This window comes from Haemorhous mexicanus, chromosome 34, assembly GCF_027477595.1.
Source record: "Haemorhous mexicanus isolate bHaeMex1 chromosome 34, bHaeMex1.pri, whole genome shotgun sequence".
Lineage (NCBI taxonomy): Eukaryota > Metazoa > Chordata > Aves > Passeriformes > Fringillidae > Haemorhous > Haemorhous mexicanus.
The window spans coordinates 1,795,217-1,807,341 of NC_082374.1; the positions used below are offsets into that span (position 1 = coordinate 1,795,217).

At 57.7% G+C, this 12,125-nt stretch overlaps 1 protein-coding gene across 1 annotated transcript; it reads right to left on the bottom strand.

Annotated features, from left to right (window-relative positions):
- Nucleotides 1–241: 241 nt before the first annotated feature.
- On the bottom strand, nucleotides 242–12,125 carry EIF3G (eukaryotic translation initiation factor 3 subunit G). The gene is made up of 11 exons (XM_059872223.1): nucleotides 12,024–12,125; nucleotides 11,427–11,476; nucleotides 10,913–11,005; nucleotides 10,527–10,615; nucleotides 8,127–8,186; nucleotides 6,974–7,078; nucleotides 5,303–5,492; nucleotides 2,132–2,239; nucleotides 1,316–1,452; nucleotides 1,136–1,242; nucleotides 242–358 (listed from the first exon to the last, which is right to left on the bottom strand). The coding sequence occupies exons 1-11, from the start codon at nucleotides 12,041–12,043 to the stop codon at nucleotides 343–345; spliced, it is 975 nt and encodes a 324-aa protein (XP_059728206.1). The 5' UTR covers nucleotides 12,044–12,125; the 3' UTR covers nucleotides 242–342.

The following is a 12,125-nucleotide window of genomic DNA, read 5'->3' on the forward strand; positions in this document are numbered from 1 at the left end:
CCAAACTTCCCATTTTCCACCCCAAATTCTCATTTTCCTCCCCAAAAATTCCCATTTTCCCATTCAAATTTCCCAATTTCCCACCCAAAATCCCCAAATTCCCATTTTCAACCCAAAATTTCCCATTTTTGCCCCCAAATCCCCATTTTTCCTCTACAAAATTCCCTTTTCCACCCAAAAAACCCCAAATTCCCACCCCCAAATTCCCATTTTTTCCCCCCAAAACATTCCTGGGACGGGGGCGGTGCCAGAACCCGGAGCTTTATTGAACTGGGATCCACTGGGGCCAAACTGGGATGAACTGGGATCCACCGGGATCCGCTGGGATCCGCCGGGAGCGGCTCAGTTGGTGGAGGGCCTGGGGGGAGGGAAGAGGGACTCAGGCCAGGTGAGAGGGACCCCCAGGTGTGCCCAGGTGTGTCCCCAGGTGTGTGCCTAGGTGTGTGCCCAGGGGCCCCCAGGTGTGCCCAGGTGTGTGCCCAGGTGTGTGCCCAGGTGTACCCAGGTGTGTGCCCAGGTACACCAGGTGTGCTCAGGTGAGTTCCCAGCTGTGCCCAGATGTACCCAGGTGTGTTCCCAGGTGTGCCCCAGATATGCTCAGGTGTGTGCCCAGGTGTGCCCAGGTGAGTGTAACCCTTCCAGATGAGTGCCCAGGTGTCCCCAGGTGTGCCCAGGTGTGTCCCCAGGTGTGCCCCACTCACTTGGCCCACTCCACGTTGAGGATCAGGTGGGTGTGACACCATGTACACCCCAGATGAGATCCCAGGTGTGCCCAGGTGTACCCAGGTGTGCCCAGGTGCACCCAGGTGCGCCCAGGTGTGTCCCCAGGTGTGCCCAGGTGTGTCCCCAGGTGTGCCCCACTCACTTGGCCCACTCCACGTTGAGGATCAGGTGGGTGTGACACCATGTACCCCCCAGGTGTGCCCAGATGAGTTCCCAGGTGTGCCCAGGTGTGCCCAGGTGTACCCAGGTGTGCCCAGGTGTGTGCCCAGGTGCACCCAGGTGTGCCCAGGTGTGTGCCCAGGTGTGCCCCACTTGGCCCACTCCATGTTGAGGATCAGGTGGGTGTGACACCGTGTACCCCTCAGGTGTGCCCAGGTGTGTGCCCAGGTGTGCCCAGGTGTGCCCCACTCACTTGGCCCACTCCACGTTGAGGATCAGGTGGTCGTAGCCGAAGCCGGACACGCCCGCGATGGCCCTGGCCGCGTCCTCGCGCCGGTGGAAGCTGATGAAGGCGAAGCCCTGCGGGGGACACACCTGGCTCAGCGCCCGCCGCACCTGGCGTGGCCGGCCCCGCCCCCGGCGCCCAGGTGACCTTGGACTGGCCCGTGGTCTTGTCCTTGGCCAGGTAGATGCGGGAGATGGAGCCGAAGGGGCGGAAGAGCTCCTGCAGGTCGGTCTCGCGCGTGTCCTCCGACAGGTTGGTGACGCGGATGGTGGCGTTGTCGTCGGCTGGGCGCGGCGCAGGTGAGGGCGGGGCCGCCTCAGGTGGGCTCAGCCGCGCCCCAGGGGGCCTCAGGTGGCCCCAAAAACCGCCCGGGTATCCCCAGGTGTGTCCCAGCTATCCCCAGGTGTGCCCCAGGTATCCCCAGGTGTGTCCCAGGTATCCCTGGAGCCCCCCAGGTGTGTCCCAGGTATCCCCAGGTGTGTCCCAGGTATCCCTGGAGCCCCGCAGGTGTGTCCTAGGTGTCCCCAGAGCTCCCCAGGTATCCCCAAAGCCCCCCAGGTGTGTCCCAGGTGTCCCCAGAAGCCGCCTGGGTATTCCCAGGTGTGCCCCAGGTGTGTCCCAGGTGTGGTTTTCTGTCCCCCAAGTGCTCCCAGGTGTGTCCCAAGTGCGTTGTTACCCACCCCAGGTGCCCCCAGGTGCGCTGTTACCCTCCCCAGATGTGCCCAGGTGCGCTGTTGCCCTCCGCAGGTGTGCCCAGGTGTGTTTTTACCCTCCCCAGGTGCCCCCCAGGTGCGCTGTTGCCCTCCCCAGGTGTGCCCAAGTGTGCCCAGGTGCGCTGTTACCCTCCCCAGGTGTGCCCAGGTGCGCTGTTGCCCTCCCCAGGTGTGCCCAGGTGTGCCCAGGTGCGCTGTTGCCCTCCCCAGGTGTGCCCAGGTGTGCCCAGGTGTGCCCAGGTGCGCTCACCTCGGCGGTTGGGCTGCATGGACTCCCCGCGCCGGCTGGCGCCGTCCCTCAGGCTGGGCGGGACGTACTTGCCCGTCTTGCTCACCTGAGCTGCCACCGGCTCCGGCTCTGCAGGTGCAACAGGTGAGACAGGTAAAGGGACAGGTAATGGGACAGGTGGGGACAGGTAAAGGGACAGGTAAAGGGACAGGAGAGACAGGTAAAAGGACAGGTAAAGGGACAGGAGAGACAGGTAAAGGGACAGGTAATGGGACAGGTAAAGGGACAGGAGAGACAGGTAAAGGGACAGGTAATGGGACAGGTAAAGGGACAGGAGAGACAGGTAAAGGGACAGGTAATGGGACAGGTAAAGGGACAGGTAAAGGGACAGGTAAAGGGACAGGTGGGGACAGGTAAAGGGACAGGTAAAGGGACAGGAGAGACAGGTAAAGGGACAGGTGGGGACAGGTAAAGGGACAGGTAATGGGACAGGAGAGACAGGTAAAAGGACAGGTAAAGGGACAGGAGAGACAGGTAAAGGGACAGGTAAAGGAACAGGTAATGGGACAGGTGGGGACAGGTAAAGGGACAGGTAATGGGACAGGAGAGACAGGTAAAAGGACAGGTAAAGGGACAGGAGAGACAGGTAAAGGGACAGGTAATGGGACAGGTAAAGGGACAGGAGAGACAGGTAAAGGGACAGGTAATGGGACAGGTGGGGACAGGTAATGGGACAGGTAATGGGACAGGTAAAGGGACAGGTAATGGGACAGGTAAAGGGACAGGTAAAGGGACAGGTAATGGGACAGGTGGGGACAGGTAATGGGACAGGAGAGACAGGTAATGGGACAGGTAAAGGGACAGGAGAGACAGGTAAAGGGACAGGTAATGGGACAGGTAATGGGACAGGTAATGGGACAGGTAAAGGGACAGGTAATGGGACAGGTAATGGGACAGGTAATGGGACAGGTAAAGGGACAGGTAATGGGACAGGTAATGGGACAGGTAAAGGGACAGGTAAAGGGACAGGTAAAGGGACAGGAGAGACAGGTAAAGGGACAGGTAAAGGGACAGGTAAAGGGACAGGTAATGGGACAGGTAAAGGGACAGGTAAAGGGACAGGTAAAGGGACAGGAGAGACAGGTAAAGGGACAGGTAATGGGACAGGTAAAGGGACAGGTAATGGGACAGGTGGGGACAGGTAAAGGGACAGGTAATGGGACAGGTAAAGGGACAGGAGAGACAGGTAAAAGGACAGGTAAAGGGACAGGAGAGACAGGTAAAGGGACAGGTAATGGGACAGGTAAAGGGACAGGAGAGACAGGTAAAGGGACAGGTAATGGGACAGGTAAAGGGACAGGAGAGACAGGTAAAGGGACAGGTAATGGGACAGGTAATGGGACAGGTAATGGGACAGGTAAAGGGACAGGTAAAGGGACAGGTAATGGGACAGGTAAAGGGACAGGTAAAGGGACAGGTAATGGGACAGGTAATGGGACAGGTAAAGGGACAGGTAAAGGGACAGGAGAGACAGGTAAAGGGACAGGTAAAGGGACAGGTAATGGGACAGGTGGGGACAGGTAAAGGGACAGGTAATGGGACAGGAGAGACAGGTAAAAGGACAGGTAAAGGGACAGGAGAGACAGGTAAAGGGACAGGTAATGGGACAGGTAAAGGGACAGGAGAGACAGGTAAAGGGACAGGTAAAGGGACAGGTAATGGGACAGGTAAAGGGACAGGTAAAGGCAGGAGGGACAGGTGAGACAGGTGAGCGACAGGTGGGGACAGGTAAAGGGACAGGTGGGGAAGGGTGAGACGGAGGACAGGTGAGGACAGGTAAAGGCAGGAGGGACAGGTGAGACAGGTGGGGACAGGTAAAGGCAGGAGGGACAGGTGAGAGGGGGGAAGAACAGGTGGAGACAGGTAAGGGACAGGTGAGACAGGTGAGGAACAGCCCCATATGCTCCTTCTGCTCGGGGCCACCACGGTGACCTTGGGGCCACCATGGGTGACCTTTGGGCCACAAAACCATAAAAAAACGGGGAAAAATCCCCAAAATTCCCCCAAAAAAGCAGGATTTGGGATGTGGGAATATGGGATTTGGGGTTTGGGAGGTGGTTTTGGGGTCCCACCTCAGGGCAGCTTCTCCTTCTCACCTGTGGACAGCCCCAGCAGAACCTTCTGCACGGGGCCACCACGTAATCATACAAAAATGGGAAAAATGGGGAAAATTCCCAAAATTCCCCCAAAAAAAGCAGGATTTGGGATTTGGGGTTTGGGAGGTGGGAATATGGGATTTGGGGTCCCACCTCCAGGCAGCTTCTCCTTCTCCACCATGGACAACCCCAGCAGAACCTTCTGCACGGGGCCACCATGGTTGACCTTGGGGCTACGTAACTGTACCAAAAATGGGAAAAATTCCCAAAATTCCCAAAAAAAGCAGGATTTGGGGTTTGGGAATATGGGATCTGGGGTCCCACCTCCGGGCAGCTTCTCCTTCTCCACCATGGACAACCCCAGCAGAACCTTCTGCACGGGGCCACCATGGTCGACTTTGGGGCTACGTAACCGTACCAAAAATGGGAAAAATTCCCAAAATTCCCAAAAAAAGCAGGATTTGGGGTTTGGGAATATGGGATCTGGGGTCCCACCTCCGGGCAGCTTCTCCTTCTCCACCATGGACAACCCCAGCAGAACCTTCTGCACGGGGCCACCATGGTCGACTCTGGGGCTACCTAACCGTACCAAAAATGGGGAAAAATTCCCAAAATTCCCCAAAAAAAGCAGGATTTGGGGTTTGGGAATTTGGGATTTGGGGTTTGGGAGGTGGGTTTGGGGTCCCACCTCGGGGCAGCTTCTCCTTCTCACCTGTGGACAGCCCCAGCAGAACCTTCTGCTCGGGGCCACCATGGTTGACCTTGGGGCCACAAAACCATAAAAAAACGGGAAAAAATTCCCAAAATTCCCCCCAAAAAGCAGGATTTGGGATTTGGGGTTTGGGAGGTGGGTTTGGGGTCCCACCTCCAGGCAGCTTCTCCTTCTCCACCATGGACAACCCCAGCAGAACCTTCTGCACGGGGCCACCATGGTGACCTTGGGGCTACGTAACCGTACCAAAAATGGGGAAAAATTCCCAAAATTCCCAAAAAAAGCAGGATTTGGGATTTGGGAATTTGGGATTTGGGGTCCCACCTCCGGGCAGCTTCTCCTTCTCGCCCGTGGACAGCCCCAGCTGCTCGGCCAGCTCCTTCTGCATGGGCCCCAGCGTGTCCTTGTAGGGGCAGCGCGTGGTCCAGTGGTCGCCCTTGCAGATGCGGCAGGAGACGATCTTCTGGCCCTTGAGCTTGTTCATGGGGTCCTCCTCCTCCTGGCAGTTCAGGTCCTGCAAGGGGACACACCTGAGCACACCTGGGCACACCTGGGCACACCTGGGCACAGCTGGGCACAGCTGGGCACACCTGGGGACAGCTAAGGACAACCCTGGACCTCCCTGATAACAACCTAGGGACACACGTGGGCATGGGGCACACCTAGAGATGTTCATGGGGTCCTCCTCCTCCTGGCAGTTCAGGTCCTGCAGGGGGACACACCTGAGCACACCTGGGCACACCTGGGCACACCTGGGGACAGCTAAGGACACACCTGGACCTCCCTGATAACCACCTAGGGACACACGTGGGCATGGGGCACACCTAGAGATGTTCATGGGGTTCTCCTCCTCCTGGCAGTTCAGGTCCTGCGGGACAGGGACACACCTGAGCACACCTGGGCACACCTGGGGACACCTGGGCACACCTGGGGACAGCTAAGGTCCTCCCTGATAACAACCTAGGGACACACGTGGGCATGGGGCACACCTAGAGATGTTCATGGGGTCCTCCTCCTCCTGGCAGTTCAGGTCCTGCAGGACAGGGACACACCTGAGCACACCTGGGCACACCTGGGGACAACCCTGGTCCTCCCTGATAACAACCTAGGGACACACGTGGGCATGGGGCACACCTAGAGATGTTCATGGGGTCCTCCTCCTCCTGGCAGTTCAGGTCCTGCAAGGGGACACACCTGAGCACACCTGGGCACACCTGGGCACACCTGGGGACACCTAAGGACACACCTGGACCTCCCTGATAACCACCTAGGGACACACGTGGGCATGGGGCACACCTAGAGATGTTCATGGGGTCCTCCTCTCCTGGCAGTTCAGGTCCTGTAGGACAGGGACACACCTGAGCACACCTGGGCACAGCTGGGGCCACTCCTGAGCACAGCTGGGCTACTCCTGGGGCTCACTTGGGCACACCTGGGACACTCCTGGGGCCACACCTTGGGCACACCTGGGGATACCTGGGGCTCACTTGGGCACACCTGGGGATACCTGGGCACACCTGGGGCTCACTTGGGCACACCTGGGACACTCCTGGGGCCACACCTTGGGCACACCTGAGACACTCCTGAGCACACCTGGGGCACACCTGAGGGCACACCTGGGGACACTCCTGAGCACACCTGGGGGCACACCTGGGGCTCACTAGGGCACAACTGGGGCTCACTAGGGCACACCTGGGGATATCTGGGCACACCTGGGGATACCTGGGCACGCCTGGGGCACACCTGGGACACTCCTGAGCACACCTGGGGCTCACTAGGGCACACCTGAGACACTCCTGAGCACACCTGGGGATATCTGGGCACACCTGGGGATACCTGGGCACGCCTGGGGCACACCTGGGCACACCTGGGGGCTCACTTGGGCACACCTGGGGGCACACCTGGGGCTCACTTGGGCACACCTGGGGCTCACTTGGGCACACCTGGGGATACCTGGGCACACCTGGGGGCACACCTGGGCACACCTGTGCCTACCTCCTTGCTGGTGATGAAGGTCATGAAGACGTCGTCGCTCACGGTCGTCGTGGCCACGTTGGGCCCGGGCGCGTCGAACTCGGAATTCCCAAATTTCTTCCAGTTCTGGGGGGAAAAAACGGGAAAAGGAGCCTGAAAATCCCGGGAAATTCGGGATCGCAGCCCCGTTCCCATGGCAACGCCCAAATCCCGTTTCCCATCCCCAGGTGAATCCCAGTTTTCCCAATCCCAGGTAAAACCAAATTCTCCATCCCCAGGTAAATCCCAATTAAATTCCCAGGTAAATCCCATTTTTCCCATCCCCAATCCCATTTTAATCCCATTTTTCCCCATTTCCAATCCCATTTTCCCCATTTCCCAATCCCATTTTCCCCATTTCCCCATTCCCAATCCCATTTCCCCCATTCCCAATCCCATTTCCCCATTCCCAATCCCATTTTCCCCATTTTCCCATCCCCAATCCCATTTTTCCCCATTCCCAATCCCATTTTTCCCCATTCCCAATCCCATTTTCCCCATTTCCCCATTCCCAATCCCATTTCCCCCATTCCCAATCCCATTTTCCCCATTTTCCCCATCCCCAATCCCATTTTCCCCATTTTCCCCATTCCCAATCCCATTTTTCCCATGCCCAATCCCATTTTTCCCCATTTCCCCATTCCCAATCCCATTTTGCCCCATTTCCCCATTCCCAATCTTATTTTTCCCATTTTCCCCATTTCCCAATCCCATTTCCCCCATTCCCAATCCCATTTCCCCCATTCCCAATCCCATTTTCCCCATTTCCCAATCCCATTTTCCCCATTTCCCCATTCCCAATCCCATTTTTCCCCATTTTCCCCATTTCCCAATCCCATTTTCCCCATTTCCCAATCCCATTTCCCCATTTCCCCATTCCCAATCTCATTTTGCCCCATTTCCCCATTCCAAATCCCATTTCCCCCATTCCCAATCCCATTTTCCCCCATTTTCCCCATTCCCAATCCCATTTCCCCCATTCCCAATCCCATTTCCCCATTCCCAATCCCATTTCCCCCATTCCCAATCCCATTTCCCCATTCCCAATCCCATTTCCCCATTCCCAATCCCATTTCCCCCATTTCCCAATCCCATTTTTCCCATTTTCCCCATTTTCCACCCCGTTTTTCCCCACCTTGCGCCGGGCCACGGCCTTGGAGGCTTTGCGGGTCTCGATCCGGAACGTCCGGATGATCTGGGACAGGAAAAACGTGGGAATGGGGCTGGAAACCCCAAAAAACCCCAAAAACCCCAAATTTGGGAACACCTCAGCCCCAAAACCCCAAATTTGGGAATTCCTGAACCCCAAAAACCCCAAATTTGGGAATTCCTGAACCCCAAAAACCCCAAATTTGGGAATTCCTGGAACACCTGAGCCCCAAAAACCCCAAATTTGGGAACACCTGAACCCCAAAAACCCCAAATTTGGGAATTCCTGGACACCTGAACCCCAAAAACCCCAAATATGGGAATTCCTGGAGCACCTGAACCCCAAAAACCCCAAATTTGGGAATTCCTGGAACACCTGAGCCCCAAAAACCCCAAATTTGGGAATTCCTGGAGCACCTGAACCCCAAAAACCCCAAATTTGGGAATTCCTGGATCACCTCAGCCCCAAAAACCCCAAATTTGGGAATTCTTGGAGCACCTGAACCCCAAAAACCCCAAATTTGGGAATTCCTGGAGCACCTCAGCCCCAAAAACCCCAAATTTGGGCATTCTTGGAGCACCTGAACCCCAAAAACCCCAAATTTGGGAATTCCTGGATCACCTCAGCCCCAAAAACCCCAAATTTGGGCATTCTTGGAGCACCTGAACCCCAAAAACCCCAAATTTGGGAATTCCTGGAACACCTGAGCCCCAAAAACCCCAAATTTGGGAATTCCTGGAGCACCTGAACCCCAAAAACCCCAAATTTGGGAATTCCTGGAACACCTGAGCCCCAAAAACCCCAAATTTGGGAATTCCTGGAGCACCTGAACCCCAAAAACCCCAAATTTGGGAATTCCTGGATCACCTCAGCCCCAAAAACCCCAAATTTGGGAATTCTTGGAGCACCTGAACCCCAAAAACCCCAAATTTGGGAATTCCTGGAGCACCTCAGCCCCAAAAACCCCAAATTTGGGCATTCTTGGAGCACCTGAACCCCAAAAACCCCAAATTTGGGAATTCCTGGATCACCTCAGCCCCAAAAACCCCAAATTTGGGAATTCTTGGAGCACCTGAACCCCAAAAACCCCAAATTTGGGAATTCCTGGATCACCTCAGCCCCAAAAACCCCAAATTTGGGCATTCTTGGAGCACCTGAACCCCAAAAACCCCAAATTTGGGAATTCCTGGAGCACCTCAGCCCCAAAAACCCCAAATTTGGGCATTCTTGGAGCACCTGAACCCCAAAAACCCCAAATTTGGGAATTCCTGGATCACCTCAGCCCCAAAAACCCCAAATTTGGGAATTCTTGGAGCACCTGAACCCCAAAAACCCCAAATTTGGGAATTCCTGGATCACCTCAGCCCCAAAAACCCCAAATTTGGGCATTCTTGGAGCACCTGAACCCCAAAAACCCCAAATTTGGGAATTCCTGGATCACCTCAGCCCCAAAAACCCCAAATTTGGGAATTCTTGGAGCACCTGAACCCCAAAAACCCCAAATTTGGGAATTCCTGGAGCACCTCAGCCCCAAAAACCCCAAATTTGGGAATTCCTGGAGCACCTGAATTGCTAAAAAGCCAAATTTGGGGCTCAGGTGTCAAATTTGGGGTTCAGGTGCCGAATTTGGGGTCCAGAGGTGCCAAATTTGGGGTCCAGAGGTGCCAAATTTGGGGCTCAGGTGCCAATTTTGGGGCTCAGGTGCCAAATTTGGGGTTACCTGGAGCACCTGAGCCCCTTAATAGCGAAATTTGGGGCTCAGGTGCCAAATTTGGTGTCCAGAGGTGCCAAATTTGGGGCTCAGGTGCCAATTCTGGGGCTCAGGTGCTGAATTTGGTGTCCAGAGGTGCCAAATTTGGGGCTCAGGTGCCAAATTTGGGGTTACCTGGAGCACCTGAGCCCTTAATAGTGAAATTTGGGGTTCAGGTGCCAAATTTGGGGTCCAGAGGTGCCAAATTTGGGGCTCAGGTGCCGAATTTGGGGTCCAGAGGTGCCAAATTTGGGGCTCAGGTGCCAAATTTGGGGCTCAGGTGCCGAATTTGGGGCTCAGGTGCCGAATTTGGGGTTACCTGGAGCACCTGAGCCTCTTAATAGCGAAATTTGGGGCTCAGGTGCCAAATTTGGGGTTACCTGGAGCACCTGAGCCCTTAATAGTGAAATTTGGGGTTCAGGTGCCAAATTTGGGGTCCAGAGGTGCCAAATTTGGGGCTCAGGTGCCGAATTTGGGGTCCAGAGGTGCCAAATTTGGGGCTCAGGTGATGAATTTGGGGTCCAGAGGTGCCAAATTTGGGGTTCAGGTGCCAAATTTGGGGCTCAGGTGTCACCTGCAGGGCTCCAAGGCTCCCCCCGTGCCCACCTGTGCCCACCTGTGCCCCCCGTGCCCACCTTGACCTTGCGGCCGTCCTCCTCCTCGCGGTACTCGGTGATGGTTTTGATGTTGCCATTGACGACCTCCTTGGGGGAGGGGAGGGGACCTGGGGACAGGTGAGCACAGGTGTGTCCCAAGTGCCCCCACATGTGTCCCTGGTGTCCCCCAGGTGTGTCCCAGCTGTGCCCAGGTGTGTCCCTCCTCCCCCAGGAGTCCCCAGGTGTGTAACAGCTGTCCCCAGGTGTGTCCCTCCTCCCCTAGGTGTCCCCAGCTGTGTCCCCAGGTGTGTCCCAGCTGTCCCCAGCTGTCCCCAGGTGTGTCCCAGCTGTCCCCAGGTGTGTCCCTCCTCCCCCAGCTGTCCCCAGGTGTGTGTCCAGGTGTGCCCCCAGGTGTGCCATCTCACCTCCCTTGAGCAGCTCGGCCTCGGCGCTGGAGGGGCCGCCCAGGACCCCGGGCAGGGGCAGGTCCTTCAGCAGCTCGCTGGTGATCACCTTGTCTGGGGACACCTGGGCTCAGGTACAGCCTCACCTGGGCTCACCTGGGCTCAGGGACCCTCACCTGGGCTCAGGGACCCTCACCTGGGTCACCTGGGCACAGGTACAGCCTCACCTGGGCTCAGGTACAGCCTCACCTGGGCTCAGGGACCCTCACCTGGGCTCAGGTAGAGCCTCACCTGGGCTCAGGGACCCTCACCTGGGCTCAGGTAGAGCCTCACCTGGGCAAGTCACCCAGGTGGAGCAGCTCTCTGTCCCCAAGGACACAGGTGCCACCAAGGACAGGTACCACAGGTGGGACAGGTGCCACCAATGACAGGTGTTACAGGTGTGACAGGTGTCACTCCCACCAGGTGTCCCAGGTGGGACAGGTCCCACAGGTGCCACCCCGCCAGGTGTCCCAGGTGTCCCAGTGTCACTCACCATCCTCTCCTCCTTCCTCCTCCACCTGGTCAGCCCAGCTGGGCTTGGAGCTGTGGGGACACAATGGCCTCAGGTGCCCCTGTCCCTTCCCGGTGCCACCCCCAGGTGCCCCTGTCCCCTCCTGTCCCTTCCCGGTGCCACCCTCTGTCCCCTCCTGTCCCTCTGTCCCCTCCCGTCCCTCTGTCCCCCCGCGCCCTCTTCCCCTCACGGCCACGGCCCCGCCCGAAGCCCCCCGGGACCCCGACCGGGACCGACCAGGCCTCACAACCGGGACCTCCCGAGCGGGCCCCGCCAGGCCCCGAGCCCGCCGTGACCCCGCTCCCGGATCCCTATTCCCGAGCCCGGTTCCTGATCCCAATCCCGGTTCCCATCCCCGGTCCCGTTCTCGGTTCCCGTCCCCGATTCCCGTTCCCGGTTCCCGCTCCCGGTCCCCTCACACAGCCACAGGCCCGATGCCGCCGCCGCCGCTCCCGATCCACCTCAAAACCCCATCCGGGCCCCAATCCTGGTTCCCGATGCCGATCCCGGTTCTCGCCCCGATCCCGGTTCCCGTTCCCGCCCCCGGTTCCCGTCTCCGGTTCCCGCTCCCCCCCTCACTCGTAGTCCCCGGTCGGCATCGCCTCCGCCGCCCTCACGCCGCCACACCGGAAAGGCCGCCGGCCACTTCCGGTCGGCTGACGTCACTTCCGGCGGAGGAGG

Excerpts from the sequence above, each read along its gene's own strand:
- EIF3G (XM_059872223.1), bottom strand. The coding sequence starts at position 12,043 with ATGCCGACCGGGGACTACGA. Across the intron at positions 11,006-11,426 it reads GGAGGAAGGAGGAGAGGATG|ACAAGGTGATCACCAGCGAG; the intron begins GTGAGTGACACT and ends AGGTGTCCCCAG. Across the intron at positions 7,079-8,126 it reads AGGCCGTGGCCCGGCGCAAG|AACTGGAAGAAATTTGGGAA; the intron begins GTGGGGAAAAAC and ends TTTTCCCCCCAG.